The sequence below is a fragment of the Phacochoerus africanus genome, chromosome 4 (genome assembly GCF_016906955.1).
Source record: "Phacochoerus africanus isolate WHEZ1 chromosome 4, ROS_Pafr_v1, whole genome shotgun sequence".
NCBI lineage: Eukaryota > Metazoa > Chordata > Mammalia > Artiodactyla > Suidae > Phacochoerus > Phacochoerus africanus.
Genome location: NC_062547.1, coordinates 150,135,312 through 150,154,344, shown reverse-complemented (window position 1 = coordinate 150,154,344; position 19,033 = coordinate 150,135,312). Strand labels below are relative to the sequence as shown.

The 19,033-nt window shown below is 46.3% G+C and overlaps 1 protein-coding gene across 6 annotated transcripts in view; it reads left to right on the top strand.

Moving 5' to 3' along the window:
• The window catches only part of SH3TC2 (SH3 domain and tetratricopeptide repeats 2), a 64,854-nt gene that overhangs the window by 11,980 nt on the left and 33,841 nt on the right, over positions 1 to 19,033 (top strand). For 5 of the 6 annotated variants that reach the window (XM_047778996.1, XM_047778993.1, XM_047778994.1 and 2 more), the window contains exons 3-8: positions 3,648 to 3,775; positions 7,311 to 7,416; positions 9,755 to 9,898; positions 11,068 to 11,269; positions 12,016 to 12,089; positions 13,096 to 13,291. In XM_047778996.1, the coding sequence (XP_047634952.1) occupies positions 3,648 to 3,775; positions 7,311 to 7,416; positions 9,755 to 9,898; positions 11,068 to 11,269; positions 12,016 to 12,089; positions 13,096 to 13,291 (850 nt within the window). The remainder of the gene's footprint in view (positions 1 to 3,647; positions 3,776 to 7,310; positions 7,417 to 9,754; positions 9,899 to 11,067; positions 11,270 to 12,015; positions 12,090 to 13,095; positions 13,292 to 19,033) is intronic. The other variant, XM_047778999.1, reaches the window with a different exon arrangement.

The window sequence follows — 19,033 nt, the reverse complement described above, 5'->3', positions numbered from 1 at the left end:
TGAATAGATTTTAAGGTGCTCAAGGACGGGGGTAGTTTGTTTGTTTGTTTGTTTTTTTAAATTAGGCATTCTACATAATACCTAAAAGAGTTGTTCGTGCATAACTGGTGCTCAGAAAATGTTGGGTAAGTCCATATGTGAATAATTGAGTGAGTACAATGGAGGTCATGTGTCTTTTCTGTACACTCCCTGCAACTGTACCTTATACAGAGCTGGCGACCTAATGAATAAGTGAAGAAAGGGTCGAGGGCATGGGGTGAGACTGGCTGAGCAGAAGGGCGTCTTTCTGAATCTTTCCGGCATATGGAGGTCCCCAGGCTAGGGGTCGAATCGGAGCTACAGCTGCCGGCCTACACCACAGCCACAGCAATGCGGGATCCGAGCCCCATCTACAACCTACACCACAGCTCACGGCAATGCTGGATCCTTAACCCACTGAGTGAGGCCAGGGATCGAACCTGCAACCTCATGGTTACTAGTTGGGTTCGTTAACCACTGAGCCACGACAGGAACACCTCAAGTGAAAAAAATTTTATTCTCAACACATGTCTTTCACAGTGTTCCCCCTAAGAGACTTCAGTGAAGCTGGCAAAGAGAGAACATTCTTCAGAGAGAGCTCCTACCCCTGGGCTGAACCTTGTACAGGGAACTCTGAGGATAAGGCTGTAGAAGACTCACTTCTGTTATACAGTAACAGGGACCGTTTTTGAGGGCAAATCATGTGCCAGGCACATGTGGAGTAATCCCTGATGCTTCTTTTCACCCTCACCTGATCACTTCCAGGAGGTGGCAACACACTCGCCAGTCTTCCTTTCTTTTGTTTTTTTCTTTTTTGCCACCATGTGGCATATGGAGTTCCTGGCCCAGGGATTAGATCTGAGCTGCACTTGCAACCTATGCCAGCTGCGGCAATGCCAGATCCTTTACCCACCATGCTGGGCCACGGATTGAACCTTCATCCCAGCGTGGCCAGTCCTGTTGCACCACAGCGGGAGCTCCCAAACTCCCCATTTCAAAGGCAGTAAACAGAGTCTCAGAGAGGGGGTGACTTCCCCCACTACACAGTTAATATGTGATGAGAAGTGGATCCAGTCTCTGGTCCTTGTTCGTAACCACGAGGCCCCGTTATCTCGCAAACATACACACCTCTCCAGCACACAAAATAGAGATTTGTGGAAAAGATTTGCATCATGAATGTTTTAAAGGATATATGTTACATCAACAGATAGTGTATAAATGTCATGCCAGATTCTTTGCCCAGTTTCAAATTGGGAAACTTTGATTGACAGAAAAATCTTGCCCTTTGTTTCTCGCTGGTATGTCAATCTGCTTAGCTGTCTGTCAGCTTTGGGCCATCCCTGAAAAAGCTGAGTCACCCACCACCTGTTGTTTCATGAACACGTGGAGTCAGCATTTTGCCTTATCAAGCGTGGAGGCCAGTGAACAGAGGGTACATGTAGGTGAAACTTACCCAGCTGAGCCCGAGCTTGTCCCATCTTTCAGCGTTTTCCACCATGAAGCTGTTTGTAGGAAGGTCATAGAGTGAGATGGAGAGACTCAACTCCAGCTGCCAACCTCTTTGTGCGGAAGAGTCACAGGCAGAATCAAATGCATTATTGTTTTTAAACCCCTGGTTTTCAGAAGGATTAAAAGCATGATGAAATGCACTTCACGGTGGAACTTGCGTGACCTTGATTTACTCCCCCATCCACCGAGGACCCTGTAGGATCCTGCAGTGGCCAAGAGGTGCTGCTCTGAATGTCACCTCTCACTGGTGGAGATCCCCAAGCAGTTTTCTTGTTTAAATCCAGGTCATGAGAGTTCCCATTATGGCTCGGTAACAAACCCAACTAGTATCCATGAGGACTCGAGTTTGATCCTTGGCCTCGTTTAGTGGCATAAAGGATCCAGTGTTGCCCTGAGCTGTGGTGTAGGCTGGCACCTGCAGCTCTGATTCAGCCCCTAGCCTGGGAACTTCTAATGCCTGAGGTGTGGCCCTAAAAAAAAAACAAACAAAAGACTAGGTCATAACCTTTGATTCAAGTGCATGGCAAGGAGATTCACACTGAAGAGGCTGTCACTTATCAGGAGCTATTCCAAGGGAGATTCTGGAGGGAATTTGGATCAGGCTTTGGAAGGACAGGAGGTTTGGAGAAAAGGGATTACAGAATGAGACTCAAGGTTAGTTGCAGTGTAAGGTGAGAGCAGCAAGCACTAACTACTGGAGGACTGGGGCGGGAGTGCGGGGTTTTGAGGGGCAAGAGCTAATGCTCACTGTGTTTATTGAACACTGAGGATGCACGTAGTCTCATTTAGTAAGCCTCTTCAAAACCCTGTGGCATGGTACTCTCAGCCGTTTTGCTAATGAGAAAAGTCAAGCGTGGAGAAGTAACTGACTGCTCAGGGTGGTGCAGTAGCAGAGACAGAGTCCCGCCTGGAGCCCAAGTCTCTGTGGCTCCTCCTCCCTGGGCTTAGCTTCTCCCAGAGATCAGTGTGCAGTGACGCTCCCAGACGGAGGGTTGCACTTGAACTGCCGAATGCGGCGAGCTTGCGTGAGGTTAGAGCACAGGCCAGGGAAGAAGAGAGTGGAGCAAACATCCACCTGAAGCTCTCACTGATGTCGGGTCAGTTTGGGCATGTTCTGTCGCAGCTGGCCTGCAGCCACGGCATTTTCAGGACTTCTAGGTTAAAGACGGCCTTTTAAGGATGCAAGTCCAGGCTGCCTGTGGACCCAGGCTGCCTGTGGACCCAGGCTGGCACCACAGGGGCGGTGTGTAACGTGCTCAGGAATTTGCCAAGGCCCTGGCAAGTTAGGCATAGAAGACAGACCTTTGTGCTTATCCGTTTGATGCCTCCTTGGTTCGTTGCGTTTGATAATTATTAATGAGATTGCTCCTCCTTGTCTAGAGAAGACACACGGCAAAGTGCAATTATAATATGAATCTTTCCCAACAACACTGTCCACCCTCCGGCAGCTCCATCACCCCGCCTCCTTATTAACACTTTTTATTCATAGCACTTTCTTCCATCTGAAATTACTGTGTTGATGAAATCGGTTATTTGCCAAGAATACAAACTCCATGAGAATAGGACCATGCCTATTGTGTTTCCTGCCGTATCCCAGCACCTAAAACAGCCTCTGTTCACAGTACTGGTTGAATGAATGTACATTCTGAAGCAATTAAAGGTAGACTTTAATTAACCAATTACTCTCGACAAGCAACGAATGCATTATTGGCAGAAGCAGATTGGAGAAAATGCATGTGTGCTATCTATTACATATCATTAATTTGATATATAAATGCACTTCTGGATAAATTAGTATTCTGTGGAAACTTGCACAAATCATCCATAGGAAGAAATACATGTACTAGCAGGTTCTGTGTGGCACTGTTCCTTCAGTGCCAGGAGAGGTAGGAATATGCTCTGTATAGGCAGAAACTGCCAACCCAACTGCACCCCTCCTGTGATCCAGAACATTCCAGGCCTCAGCATTTTTTTTCTTTTTTTCTTGCGCTGGGGAGAGTTGAAAGGAGGTGCTCGGAATCCTTTAAGATCACGCTTAACCTCTCACTGAGGAGGACCGCCCCGTGGGGTTGGGTGTTGCCGTGTCCCCCCCTCATCTTTCTCCCTCTGCTCTCTCTAAGACCTGACCCTTTCCTTCAGCGTGAAGAGCCGCTCCCGGAGGTGTGTCAACGGCCCCCTGCAGGAAGCCGCGAGGAGGCGGCTCTGGGCGCTGGAGAATGAGGACCAGGAGGTGCGCGCGTTGTTTAAGGTGAGCGTCGAGGAGCCTGCGAGCTCGCGTCCTCCTGGTGTCTGTCCGCTGCAAGCACCGAGGACAGCGCTGGGAGCAGACTGGGCCTCCCCTCCGGAGTACGGAGTACGTGTGACTGGATGAAGAGAAACGTCCCACTCCTTGCTGGGCAGGAATGGTCAGCCTGTGGAGACAGAGTCAGAGAAAACTTCTTTTCAGATCCGCCACTAGTAGGTTTATCTGTAGCATGAGCATCGTGATAATACCTACCTCATGAGGTATACTGTAAAAAATGCGGCGAATTTGACTTTTTAAAACTGAAATATACACAACACGACACTTTGAGTTTTCCTAACTTCTGAGTGTACAAGGCGTCATCACCACAGTCCTTCCAGCATTTCTCATCACTCAAACTAAGACACTGTACCCACTGAGCAGCAACGCCCTTCCATCCCTTCCCTCTGCTACTGGTGACCACCAAGTATGCCTTTTTAACTACCAAAACTGCCAATCGAAATTTAATAGTTATAAATATTAAAATGAGAGGATGGAAAGGCAATAAGCCAATTTATCTTCTTTCATAGTAGGCAAGTGTTGACCCAAAGAAGGGTGTGATTAAATTGTTTCTGCTTTAGGAGGCACTTACCGGGAGAAGTAAAGTCAGGAATGGTAGCTGAAAGTGTGGGAGGGAAAACATTGCTTTACAGTATAAAGTACTAGGTTCTCATTATTCTGCAGTCTCCAGTGTGAATTTGATACAAATTAAAAAGAGAAATATACTCTGTAAATCTATCATGTAAAGAAAGATAGTGTCTGGTTTTCTGGGAGGAGCAAATGAGATAGTATCTGCAGAGGGCTTGGTGTTGTGCTTGGGTGGCTGGAGGTACAGAAATAGTAGTTACATTATCAATGGCAGAGTGTTTTTGTTTTTAAATCTCTAGATTTCTGGAACTTGGAGGCATTAGCTCCTAACTGGCACCTCAGAGTTTCTTTTGCTTTGAATCACTCTTGGCACTGGCAAGAGCTGGCTTTGGTTGAGTGGACTGGCCCTGGGCTGAGTCTTGAGCTGGGCAGGCCTGTGGGCTGAAGCTGAGGCCTGGAGTCACCTGGGACATCAGAGCCTCCTTGGCTTACCCTGTCTTTGCCCTGGAATCCTTGACTGTGACCCAAAGATAATGCCATTTTCTATGAAATCTGAGGTGCCATTTGATTATAAGTGTATTACTATTTTATGTTCCTACCTCTCAGAAAAAAAAGTAAATGCTGCCAATTACATAATGATGCCATATTTCTTCCCTTTTTACTTCAGAAATGGTTAAATGAGATACAAGTGGATCTTAGAATGAGTTCAGTCCTATAATAATAATTATACTCTTTTCGTAGGGTTATTGTAAGGCTAAATGAGGCATTGCTCGTCAGACTCTTGGTAAAATGCCTGGCACAAAGTAAATTCCCTGTAAGTCACTTTTGACCGCGGACCCTTTCCCTGATTACCAGGCTCTAATCCTCCAAGGACCCGGGGCCTCCTGAGGCCTGGTGTGGGCGGACCCCAGAGTTCTGACTTTGCTGAAGAGAGGGCTTTCTTTGGATCCTTCAGTCCTCTTCTTTCCTCAAGTTTCCCTCAGGACAGGGTTCTAGGGCTGCTCTTCAGTAGCCCGGCCTGGCTTACGGGGAGAGGGCCCATTCTGATCATCACTTGTTCTAGTCAAGTCCAGAAGCTTGGGCTTCTAGAAAAAAAGATTTTAGGGGAAAACCAAGGCTGGCTGGTGATTCGGGCCCTTTTATTCAGGTACTTCAAAAGGAGAGGGGGTCTGCAGGTCTCCACTTGCTCTGCTTGTTAGTGTGTAAATTAGTCCAGCCTTTCTGGAGGGTAGTTTGGCTCCTGCCTTTTAGGACTGAAGATGTGCATCCCTACTTACACTTCTTAGAATTACTGGTGTCAAAACAATCAGGAGTGCCTACCAACATTTAGACATGAGATGTTTATCATAGAACTGTTTAGAATGTTAAAAAACAACCATATGTCTAGGGAATTCCCATTGTGGCTCAGCAGTGATGAAACCGACTAGTAGCCATGAGGATGTGGGTTTGATCCCTGGCCTTGCTCAGTGGGTTAAGGAACTGGTATTGCTGTGGCTGTGCTGTAGGCCGCAGCTGTAGCTCTGATTCAACCTGTAGTCTGGGAACTTCCATGTGCTATGGGTGTGGCCCTAAAAAAAAAAAAAAAAAAGCAAAAAAGAAAACATAAAACATTAAGAATTAATTATGTTAGGAGTGCTCACTGTGGCACAGCAGGTTAAGGATCTGGCATTGTCTCTGGGGTGGCTCTGGTTGCTGCTGGGGCATGAGTGTGATCCCTGCCCGGCACAGTGGGTTAAGGATCTGGTGTTGCTGCAGCTGTGGTATTGGTCACAGCTGTGCCTCAGGTTGGATTCCTGGCCCGGGAATTCCATATGCCATGGATACAGCAAAAAAAGAAAAGAATTAATTAAGTTAATGCCACAATGGCAAATGTAACCATTAAAAATGATTACTAATGTGGGAGATGGTTCATAAAGTTTTGTTTAGGGACAAATGACTACAAAATACTTGGCTGTACAGCAGAAATTGGCATAGTGTAAATCAACTATACTTGAATAAAAAAATTAACTCCCCCCAAAAAAAACTAAAACCACTTAATAACATAGTTTTCTTTATATAAAAATGTTTACATGGAAACTAAGGGGCGTGGAAAATATTCAAAGTTAATGCATAAGTTATTGACACTGATGATTCTAAGAGGAGGGATTATGGATTTTTTTTTTTGTGCGCACCAGCTTCTTAAAAATAATTATTAAATATATATTCCCCATCAAATTTGCTTCCAAGGTGCCTTCTGTGGTTCATCTTCCAGCCTCTCACAAGGACCCCCCCCCCCACATAAAACATAACATTCTCTGCAAGTAGTTGCAGACTCTGGTTTCTTTTTGTTGCTGCTGCTGTTTCATTCATGTGCATATTTGGAGCCTGTATCAATACACAAAGAACTTCTTTATTCTTTTTTATGGACGCATAGTGTAATATTCCACTGTGTAGATGAACAGAATTCATTTTAACCAGTCTTCTGTTGATGAACGTTTAGGTTCTTTCCTTTTGGGGGGAGGGTAATATAAAAATAAATGCCAGAATGGATGAAAGTGGTCAAAAGGTACAAACTTCAAGTTGTAAGAAAAATAGATCCTGGGGGTGCACTGTGCAGCATGGAGACTGTGGTTAAAAATACTGTTGTATGTTTGAAAGTTGCTAAGAGAATAGATCTTGAAAGTTCTCATCACAAGAAAAAAAGGATCCGTAATTATGGGAGGTGGTGAAGGTTAGCTAAACTTACCGTGGCCGTCATTTCAAAGTGTGTACACACGTTGAATCGTTAGGTTGTACACTAAGAATTAACACCATGTTGCATATCAGTTATAACGCAATTAACAAAGACTTCGTGCACAGCGTGGTGTTGTATATACGAGTCTGTTCTCGGGACGCTTCTGTCCTCTCAGGCCGACTCACTGTTTTCTTCACTCAGGACCTCTCGGCCAGGCTGGTGGGTGTTCAGTCCCAGAAGGCCCAGTTCCTCATCACCTTCAAGACCATGGAGGAAGTCTGGAAGTTCTCCACCTACCTGAGCTTGGGTATGACCTGGAGCGGGCCGTTCAGCCAGTTCGTAGAGCTTGACCTTAAGGAATCGGTCTGGCTTTGATAGTTAAAAGAGACAGAGCCCTAACATGGATGGTTGACTTTGGAAATACCACAAACTGCCTGGAACTTAATTGAAAGCAAATATTCCTCTAAAATGTCACATGCAGCACTTCTTTGTGTTCAGGAAGAGGCTTATTAGGTAATCAGTCAAAACTGACGAAGTTATTGATCATCTGCTAAATTCAGAGTAAGACAGATTCAAAACTGATGGTTAAAAGAAAAAAAAAAAAAGAATATAGTTGTTAGTAGGATCAGGGTAGCTGCTCAAAATAGTAAAGTTCCAAATACATGTTCTGTGTTTTCTGAAAAGTCAAAGATATGGGGGAATTACCTGCTAAAGGAGCCTCAGAATGCGGGGTTTTCTAGAAGGTAAAGATGGATGTTGGGGCACAGCACCAGCACCAAAGTGGTGGAAATGGGTAAACCATTTCCCATGGTTAACCTACCCTCTCCATGGAGGATAACTCATGATAGGAAAGTAACAATTGCAAAGCAAAACCAAGCAAATCAAGAGGAGCCGAGTTCCCTGGTGGCTCAGCAGGTTAAGGATCCTGCATCGTCAGTGCTGTGGCTCGGGTTACTGCTGTGGTGTGGGTTCAGTCCCTGCCCCAGGAACTTCTCCATGCCATGGGCATGGCCAAATTAAAAAAAAAATAGGCGTCCACTTGCAAAATGCATGTTTTCTCTCTCTTAGAAAATGCTGGACTCCTTGCAGACTTACAGGGGAGGTGGTTTTGTGTAGGGGTGAAGGGTGACGGTAACCTTGGCTGGAAGTTCTCCTCTTGTCCCGATGACTGTGTGCTCTCCATACCACACATCTCCTTTCATGACCATTAGAGATGCTGCTGCTGCTTCTTTTTTTGTCTTTTTGCCTTTTCTAGGGCCTCTCCCTTGGCACATGGAGGTTCCCAGGGTAGTGGTCTAATCAGAGCTGTAGCTGCCGGCCTTTGCCAGAGCCACAGCAACGCTGGATCCAAGCTGTGTCTGTGACCTACACCACAGCTCACGGCAATGCCAGGTCTTTAACCCACTGAGCAAGGCCAGGGACCGAACCTGCAACCTCATGGTTCCTAGTCAGATTCGTTAACCACTGCGCCACGACGGGAACTCCCAGAGATGCTTATTCTTCCGAGTGTGCTCTATGGACCAACAGTATCTGCATCACGTGGGGCTTATTAGAGAATGGGAATCCTAGGCCCCACCCTGGAGCTACTGAACTGGCATCTGTATTTTTATAAGGCCCTAAGTGACTTTTGTGCACATTTGAGTGTGAGAAGCACTGTTGCAGAAGATACACAAGGCCTAAGTCAGTACAGTGGAGGGTCAGAATCAGATTTTTGCATCTTAAGAAAATAAGGAGGTTTAGAAAGAAGCAAAATTTTATTTTATTTTATTTTATTTTAGTTTTTTAGTTTTTTTTGTTTTTTGTCTTTTTAGGGCCATACCCGCGGCATATGGAGGTTCCCAGGCTAGCGGTATAATTGGAGCTGTAGCCGCTGGCCTGCTCCAGAGCCACAGCAACGCAGGATCCGAGCTGCATCTGCCACCTACACCACAGCTCACGGCAACACCGGATCCTTAACCCACTGAGCGAGGCCAGGGATCGAACCCACAATCTCATGGTTTCTAGTCAGATTCGTTAACCACTGAGCCACGATGGGAACTCCAAGAAGCAAAATTTTAATATAAATAATTTAAATTTATAGGCATGTTTAAATACTGTCCATGATTGTTATAATTTTGTAATTTGTGTCATTTTTCATTTGGTTTTAACAAGATCTTGTTGGGAATGGGGTGAGGAGGAGGGTTGGAGGGACATTGAAGTAAATCCTGACTCCTTTGTGGGCCGTGGAGAACCCCCCCCCCCCAGCTACTGCATCATCTGGGGTACAAGAATTTGAATTTGGTTAAGAGAATTTAAGGGGGACTCAGGAATTCTCAGAGTCAGTGCTGGAATCTTGGAGACCCCCATGGATGTATTAGAGAAAGGTAACTTGGTGTGAGAATCTCCTTGTGCATCACTGAAGCCCGTAATACATTGAGAATAAATACCATTTTAAAATAACCTGTACTTCCCAACAGACACTGAGAAGAGTCAATTCATTTTAGAGACTTTTAGCTACTCCTTTTATGCGCTTTTAATTCTAGTTAAGTGGCGTCACGTTAGGGATGGACGTCTGGGAGGGAAATTCAGGAGCGCGCTTGCTCACCCTAATGCTCAACTAATGACACTTCTTGGTGCTGAAGAGTCTTGTTGGCTTGATGTCTTAGGCTACGTATCTGCATGTTTGGAGCATCTCCTCTTTGACCACAAATTCTGGCTCAACTGCCGATTGGTGGAGGATACAGAGATCCACGTGTCCGTCGATGATAAACATCTGGAACACATATACCTGGGACTTCTGATCCAAGAAGGTGAGCTCGCTAGTAGGGATGGGCGTGGGGGTCTCATCTGCGTATTTGTTACCAGAGTCCCTGAAATAATTAGGACGCAGAGGGAGGTAAAACCATCCACACTCTCACAAGTGAATCCACCTGTTAAAATATTACTTCAAACACCTCTCTCACGTTAACAGCATTGTCACGTGAACAGCCGTGTTGGCCAGTCTTGCTGCTGATTGTCTGATGTTAGAACCACTTGGGATTTTTTTGGCTGCTCTGTGGCATGTGGAAATTCCTGGGCCAGGTTGAACCCTTGAACCCGAGCCATAGCAGTGACAGTGCTGAATCCTTAACCTGCTGAACTTCCAGGGAACTCCACACTTGAGGATTTTTTGTAAGAAGATGCCCATGTTAGGACTCTACCGGAGCAGGTTACTCTCCAGAGAAGGGCGTTAGGCTTTGGTATTTTTTGGAACTTCCCCAGGTAATTCTAATGTGCATCCAAGATTGAGAATCACTGTCTGAACATATGATATAATTTCATTGTAAAGTAAAAGTGCAAATCTTGCAAAACCTGCAGGATTTCATGAGCTCGAGGAAAGTGATGGTGGGGAACTGCCTGGAGCACCCATCAGTCTGTCTGCAAGGAAGGATTTGATCAAGGCTGCAGGTAGCCAGTTAATAACTGATGACAGACGCTTCGAAAGAGCCAGATTTGCACAGAATATTTTGTGAATTGATTGGCTTTCTGATTGTACTGCATGGATCATATATGAAGGAAAAACTTTTATACTGAATGACTGTAAAATCTAGTTGGATAAATTATATTCCCCCAGATCAACTTAACTTATTTTCTTTTGGTCCTGAGGTTAAGTAGGAGATTGCCATTACCCCTGAAGTTCTTTTAAATATTTTTTCAGAAGCTTTTGTCTCATTTTTCTTTTTTCAAGTTGAAGTCTTCAAACCTTGTTCTTGAGAATTACTCCTAATTTTTGGTGTCTGTTTTGAGTGAATTCCCTCTCATTGGCTCTTTTCCCTTGGGCCAGTTTTCCTGGAATCACAAAGATCTCCGTCGTGCCTCCCCCTGGACCGTGTGCTTTATTCCCAGAATGAAAGGTCCTTGGGCCCCGGATGTACCTTGTGTGATACCCCCTTTTCATTTCCTCCTACTCCTTGGAAAGCGCTTTTCTCATTATCTACAGGTCATTTCTTCTGCAGAGCCATGTGCTCTGTGGCTCAGCCAACTGAGAAGGAAGGGGAGTATTTGACCCTTTGCAAGAATGAGTTAATCTCGGTGAAGGTAGCTGAAGGCGAGTCCGAGTGGGAAGGTGTGTCCTTGGTGACGGGTCAGCGGGGCTTGGTGCCAGTGTCAGCTGTGGAGCCCCTTCCTCTCCCTTTCCATCAGTGAGTAGCCACTTGCCTCCTGGGAGAGGGTCCTGGGGCAGACTGAGGTGCCGTGTCCATAACTTGCAGATGGGGACGTCCATGGTGCCAGGACGGGAACAGACAGACCTAGGTGGCTTTTTTACTTTTCAAGATTTGTATAACTCAGTGAAATGGAGACAACTCAAAATTTCAGATGGACCTTGTACCAAAGAGGAAATACACTGCGTGGTCTCCAATACAGTGTTTCTCAAAGTGGAGCTTGGGGACCATTCATGCTCAAGTCACCCCAGGACTTGACTCTAAATTCCACCCCAACCTTCCTCAGACTCTCTTGGCGTTGAATCCAAAAATACACATTTTATGAGAGCTCCTCTTAAACATAGGGCGTGTTTTTGACATTAAAGCATTGAAGTGGGGGACTCCCTTCTGGAAGCTGTTGTAAACTCAGCCATCCAGAGTGACGGCAAACATGATTCTAGGCCATGGGCCCTCTGTGGCCCTCCTTTGTTAGTCAGTTAACACCAGACCAGTTGCTGAGCCAGGGAGTATCCCAGGGCTGCTGAGCTCCTGTCCTTTTCACAGTGCCTGATACAGAGTAAGTTCTCAGTAGGACATTTGCCACCATTGTAATAAGAGCAGTCAGAATAACCATAATACTTCTCATCCTCACCCCCACTGTGATTTTAATGGACTACTCTGCTCACCATTTGTTGAAATTTTTTGAAATCCATGTTTGCAAACCCCATGTTTCTTTCCATTGGCAGGTGGTTCCTGAAGAATTATCCGGGAAGCTGTGGCCTTTCCAGGAAGAGGGATTGGACAGGCTCCCATCAGATTGGTATGGCTGAGTTGAAGTCAGTATTATTAGGGAGATAATATTGCTCTGCCTCCTGCTTTCTCTGCAGATTTGGAGTCAGTTGATGTGAATTCCTGGCTTACCTCTGCTGCTGACTGAATTTGGGAAAGCTAGTTACCATCTGTACACATGGGTTTCCTTGCCTGTGAAGTGAGAAGCCTAAGACGAGGGCTGTAGATACATACGCCTCCAGGGGCTGATGCATGGAGGGCCTGGATAGGAGATGCTGAGGCATGGTCGGCACCATAGGGGTTTAAAGATAGGGGGCAACCTCTCACCTTAAAACCAAAATAAACCCTAAACAAACAAAACAAAACCCCATGTAGGCCAAATGTGGCCTGCAGGCTGCTTGCTTTCATTCTCTAGTTAAAATGTTTTCTAACTTCCGTTAGAGTTTTTGAAGTTAATCTTGAATTTAGGAAGATTAAGAATGCTTGGCACATAGTGGGTGCTCAGTACATATTTATTGAATCAATGAAGTATATACATATATATGTATAAATACATGCATAACATTTTAGGTAACCTCTATACATACGTGTATGCACATATGTCTATTTATACACACACGTTTATCTAGAAGTATATGCGCTTCTATTGGATAATGAAATTTAATGTTTTCTACGTATCTAGAGTATACATTCTATTCATCTTCATCCTCAGCGCTGCCTTTCCACACCTAGCACAAAGTGCAGCTGTTCAAGTTCTAAGCCCAAATGACACTTAAAAAACCCCAGCAGAGTGAATTACGAAGCCCAGGCATTAGATCTCATTCGTAACTGACCATAAACAAGGTGTTTAGCCGTCGGAGGCAGCCTGGCCTGTGGTCAGGAACATGGAGCGGTGAAGTCTGCTCTGGGTTCAAATCCAGCCTCGCACTTGAAGCCAGCGTGACCTCGGCTGCTTCACCTGCCTCTACTGTGCCACATGGTGGAAGGCTCCGCTGTTTCTGCCTTGTTCAGCTGACCTGGGTGCCGCTTCCCCACAGGTAGAGGGAAATGTAAGGCCTGGAAGGCATATGAGAGCGAAGAAAAGGATGAACTGAGTTTCCATCAGGGAGAGAGCATTGAGATCATCGGCTTCGTCATTCCTGGGCTCCAGTGGTTCATCGGGAGGTCAGCGCTTACAGGAGAAGTGGGCTTTGTCCCCACCAGGCACGTCGATCCTGATTCTTACTCCCCAGTGTGAGTATGATAAGTAGGCCATCTGGGGTGTCTTGGACCGGGGCCACCTTCCTCAGTGGTCCTGCCCAGTTCTGGGTAGGTTTGCAGACAAGCTTCTGGGTTTCCTGGTGACGGGAAGCCAGAGGAGCACATTCTGACGACCAAGGCCAGTGCGAAGAGCCATAGGAAGGATAAATGGGTGACCAGAGCAGGCGTCAGTTCAGTTCATTTCAACAGATGGTCCTGGAAGCATTTCTCTGTGCACGGGGAGAAGTCCAGTGCCCAGACACAGGGCTTGCTCTCAGCCCTTCCCATCCAACCAGGGGCCCGGTTGGGGAGGTGCAGGGACCCAGAGACTAGAGCTTAATGAGAGTCCCTCCCATGTAGCTCTGTCTGCTGAAGGCCTAACGTGTGAATTTGCTGTAGGCCAGGATGGTGGGTGCACTTTTTACTCTCTCCTGCCTGGCGTCCAGAAGGCCTGGCTCCGAAGAGCAGAGCTGCACGTGGCCGGTCAGCAGCAGTGGCCAGCCTGCTCCACTGCTCCCCCGCCACCCTGACCCTGGTTTCTCTGGGTGGGCTTCCTGCACTGGGGTAGGAAACAGTAGGGCCCTGGCCCAGGAAGGACAGTGGGAACGCAGAGTTGGTGGCTGACGTTGTGATGCTGTAGCCCTCTCCATGGGGAACTGTGACCGGAGCAGTGTCTAAGGCTCTGAGCGCCAAGAGTGGAACTCCCTCCTGTGTGGAAGAGCCACTGAGGAGAGGGAGCCAAGGGTAGGAAGGTCCTCTAAGCCCCATCCTTTATCAGGAGAGGAGAGAGAAGGTCATTTTCCCGGCACAGAGATGTGGGCACCCAGGCGCCTCTCCCTGAGGAAGTTCACTCTGAGCTGCCGGAGCCGTGGGGAGCCCCGTGGGGGTTTGTGAGAGAGGCGACCGTGAGTTCAGGTGTGAGCAGTGTAAGGTATTTCAACAGACATAAACGGGGAAAGGAGCTCACAGGTGGGAGAGTGAGGGCAAGTTGAGAAATGACTCAGGTCACTGGGAGCAGGTCACCAGGGGGCACTATTGTGACCGCGGCTCAGTGGGGCAGTGACATGAAGACGGAATGCCCAGGCCAGGGCCTGTCCTCCACCTGCAGGGAATGGGGAGTCGCTGAGTGTCTCTAAGCAAGTGACATGATGTGGTGGGAACTTGTCTCTGGCTTTGGGTGAGGCAGGAAGGGTCGGGCAGAGCCTGCAAGCAGGGGTTGGGGCATTTAGCAAGGGCTGGGGGTGATGGAAAGGCAGGACACTGCTGGGACCAGTCAACAGAATCTAGAGATGCTGGGAGCTCTGCAGTTTGGATACCTGTGTTCTGCCCCCAGCAGTTCTGCCTTGTTGGTCTGGGTGGGGCCTGGGCAGGAATGGTTATAAAATGATGAAAGCTCCCTGTCTGGGGCTGGTGCATAGCCCAGGTGAGAACCTCTGCTCAAACCATCACCTCCCTTAACAGCAGAGGGAGATGAGGCCCCTGGGGGGAAACAGCCGAGCCCATGGCCTTGGGTCTGGAGCTCCAGAGTGCCGATGTTGAATCTAGAGTTCTTTCCAACGGCAGAGTCCCAGACCCGAGTTCCCAGGGAAAGGGAGAAAGACTAAAAAGAGCCGAGCCTTGGGAGGAGGAACCATTTCCAGAGCAGATGAAGAAAGAGTACGGTGGAGTGGCTGGCTGAGACGGGGACTCAGCCACGGGGACGGGAGGATGCTAAACACTTGCCCAAGGACTTTGGGGCTGCATTGGAGGTCGCTGTCACGCGAGTCAGCGTAGCCCAGCAGTCAAGAGTTGCAGAGCCAGACTGCCCACAAGGCCGTGGGGGCACATTGTTTGGCCCCTGAGTTTACCAGCCAGGTGACTTTGGGAATGTTAATTTGTCTCTACGCTTTAGTTTCCTCCTCTGGACAATGCATACAGCCTTAGTATTTGCCCATAAGGTTGTTACGAGTTGAAATGAAGGAATACACATAAAGCACTTAGCATGATGCCTGGAAGGGTGTGTGAGTGTGGTCAGCATACGTCGTCTTGCTTGCTGCTGCTCTTGTGGGTGGTGGTCTTTGAGAGGCAGTCTTCATAGGATATTGGGGCCAGGCATCAGATTTCATCAGTTAGATTGGACTTCTCATAGCATGCCTCAGGTGACAGTAACCCGGCATGACTGAATTCGTCTGATCCCACAACTTGGTTGTAGGGGGTACACGCGCCCTTCCGAACACCACCCCGTATCACAGGGGTGACCTGAGACCTTCTCCTTCTTGCACAAGGGTGCCTGGTGGCCTCCATCGGTCACCTGCGGGACCCCGTGCACTGGAGATGGCACATTCCCTAGGGAAGGGGACCGTGAGAGAGCAGGAGACAGGGGGGGTGGGGGAGGGGAACAGGCTCACTGCGCACCCCAGAGCGCGCTCTGGCTTACAGATCTTCCTGAAACCCAGCCATCAGACAGAGGAAAAGCCCACAACCGCCCTCGGCAGCAGCCAGGTGCGCACGTCCTGGGAACCACCCTTGCGAGCTGTGCTGTCCCTGTGGCCGGGCCACTGGGTGTCACTCTTGGCCTGTGTGCATTTGGGGTCAGGTTTCTGAAGATGGTCCAGCCTCTGCTGAAGCCTCCACCCCCTTCCCACAGCCCCCCTCCACCCTCTCTGGGTTGGTGATTGACTCCCTGAAGTGTTTGTACGTTTGCATGTACTTAGGCATGTGTTCATTTTTTCATTCACCCAAATTGGCAGTGTAGTGAGAATGAAATTTCTCAGAAGCTATTTTCTGAGTGCTTTAGGCTGTGCCTCTGACACATGGGAAAGGGGTCCTACTTATCCAGAGAAGCAAATTTTTGTGGGTTTCCTCTTTTACAGCCCAGATTTCAACATCAGCTACTTAATTTCACAGCAACAGCAGCTGGAAAAGCTGGTCTTAAAGTTCTGGCATGTCTTCTGTCTGAACAGACAAAAAGTGTCTGCATTTGGCCAGGGTGACTTTAGGGAATTTCATCCTTTTGAGGGGACGGAAGGACACACCTATCCTTTAAACGAATTACAGAAAAAAACAATTTATGTGTATGTTTTAAGAGAAAAAAGTCTCCAGATACAATTGAAGATGCCTTTTTATTCCTTCATACCTTCATTCTCTGATCCTGAATCCCACCTCAGAGGCCAGTTACACTTGAAAATGATAGGTATCTCATTCTGATACATTTTAAAATGGACATTTTTCATAAAACAAATATACTATAGTTTTGTGTATTTAAAAAGATATATATTTTTTTTCTGCAGCTGGCCTTTTCCTCAGTTGATGTTGTAAATTTAGGATATATTCACATGGTAAAAGATATAATTCATATAATAAAATGCTACTTAAAGGAAATTTATATACTTAAATGTCTAAATTAAAAAATAAAGCAAGGTTGAGAAGTTAATGCACTCAAACTCAGATAAAAGAGCGGAGGAGAGGGGTTCCTTGTGGCTCAGAGGGTTAAGGACCTGATGTGGTCTCTGGGAGGATGCAGGTTCCATCCCTGGCTTCCCTTGTGGCAATGCCGGGGAAGGGTCTGGCGTTGCTGCAAGCTGCAGCATAGATTGCAGATGCAACTCAGATCTGTCATCGCTGTGGCTGTGGTGTAGGCCAGCAGCTGCAGCTGTGATTCAACACCTAGCTTGGAAACTTCTGTATGCTGCAGGTTCAGCAGTAAAAAGAAAAAAAAATGGCATAAGAGAAAAGCCAGTATTTCATAGTATTAAACATTAAAAATGTTTCTATCTTGTTAATCCCCCTTTTTATGATTTCTGTTTGTTTATCTGTGCCTTCTTTGCAATTCTGTTTCTTGTGGCCTCTAGTTTTTTATAAGGTTCTCTCTCTCCCTCTCTCTTTTTGGCCACACCTGCAAACTGTGGAAGTTCCAGGCCAGAGATTGAATCCAAGCGGCAGCTGTGACCTGCACCACTGCTTTGGCAACACCAGATTCTTAACCTACTGCTCTGGGCCAGAGACTGAACCCATGCCTCTGCTGCAGCCCGAGCCACTGCAGTTGCATCCTCAACCCACTTTGCTACAGCAGGGATTCCTCGAGGTTCTCTCTTTGTTACTGGTCTTTTGCAATTGTTCCAGGATCTGTCCAGCTCCAGTACATTCTATTTATTTATAGTAAGTTGTTTACTTCCTTCTCCACCATGTATACCTCATCTTGTATACATCATGAGTTGTTAAATGCTCTGTCTATAGTCTTTGTCTTAAATACACTCAAAGTGTGTACTCTTGAATGGTAATTTAGCTAGTTGTAAAGGAGAAAAATAACTGTTAACATAAAATTTCAGATCTGTTTTGCCAGAGTTTGAGAGAACCCTTTTTTATTTTGTTGACCATCTTTATTATTCCCTTGTTTTCTGTTTCATTGATTTTATATTTACCTTTCTAATTTTGTTCTATTTTGCCTTTATTTCATTAATTTTTGTTGGTATCTTTTATATTTGACTCTTCCTTCCCATAAGTTGAACAGTTAAGTGATAGATAATTGAACCCAGAAAGAATGATTAGGAGAAATAGAAAACCCGAAAAGATGTTACAACCTTAAAGAAATGGAAATCATGTTAAAATTATTTATACTTATTTTGCTCAGGACTTGGTGTGCTTCTTCAGTTTGGAGATTCCTGTCTTCCTTCACTTTTGGGAAATTCTCAGCCATTCTTCCTTTGAATGTTACCTCTCTCTCATTCTCTTTAGTCTCTCTTCTGGACTTCCTGTTAGAGGTATGTTGGACTTGCCATTCTCTCCCTGATCTTGTTTAATAAGTTCCTTTATATTTTTCATCTTTTTGTCACTCCTACTACATTCGGCGTGATTTCCTCAGACTAGTCTTCAGTTTCACTAATTCTCTCCTCTCCTATGGCCAAACCTGCTTGTTTAACTCACTCATGTAGTTCCAGGTAGTCACGCTTTTATTTTTACGCCTAAAATGTGTATTTTCCACATATGCTTGTTTTTGCTCACAAAGTCCCATATTTTCATTGTAGCTTTTTTTTTTTTTTTTCTTTTTAGGGCCACACTTGTGGCATATGGAAGTTCCCAGGCTAGGGGTTGAATCTGGGCTGTAGCCGCTGGCCTGTACCACAGCCACAGCAATGTGGGATCTGAGCCACATCTGTGACCTAAACCACAGCTCATGGTAATGTTGGATCCTTAACCCACTGAGCAAGACCAGAGATCAAACCTGAGTCCTCATGGATGCTAGGCAGGTTCGTTACCTCTGAGCCATGACGAGAACTCTGATTGTAGCTTCTGTTCATTATTTATGTTTCATCATTTTAACCATGCTTGTTATTACAATTCATCTTCATATTATTGTCATTTCTAGTTTTCATAGTGTTAATTTACCCATTTGTGCATCTGCTGGCTCTCTGTCAGTAGTTCATTTTCTTGCATGGATTGTATTTTTACGTGTATAGTTACATGAATGAATTTACAGGATTTTAAAAGATGGTCTTTGCCTGAAGCCTTGACTTCAGAAGGCATCCTGGCAGAGCAGTTTTGGCATTTGCTTTCCCTGGAAATTTAGGAACTCAATGGTCCAGGCCTTGTTCTCTGAAAGCAGCCACCTACTCAGTGCAGTGTAAATTCAGGTGCCATATGACGGTGTAAGGGCCTCAGACATATGGAAAATGTGTTTTCGGTAGGTTATAAGAAGTTTCCAATCCCCTCTTTATAGCAGTTGCCACCCTTCCAGACTTTAGGCCCAAAAGAACTCAA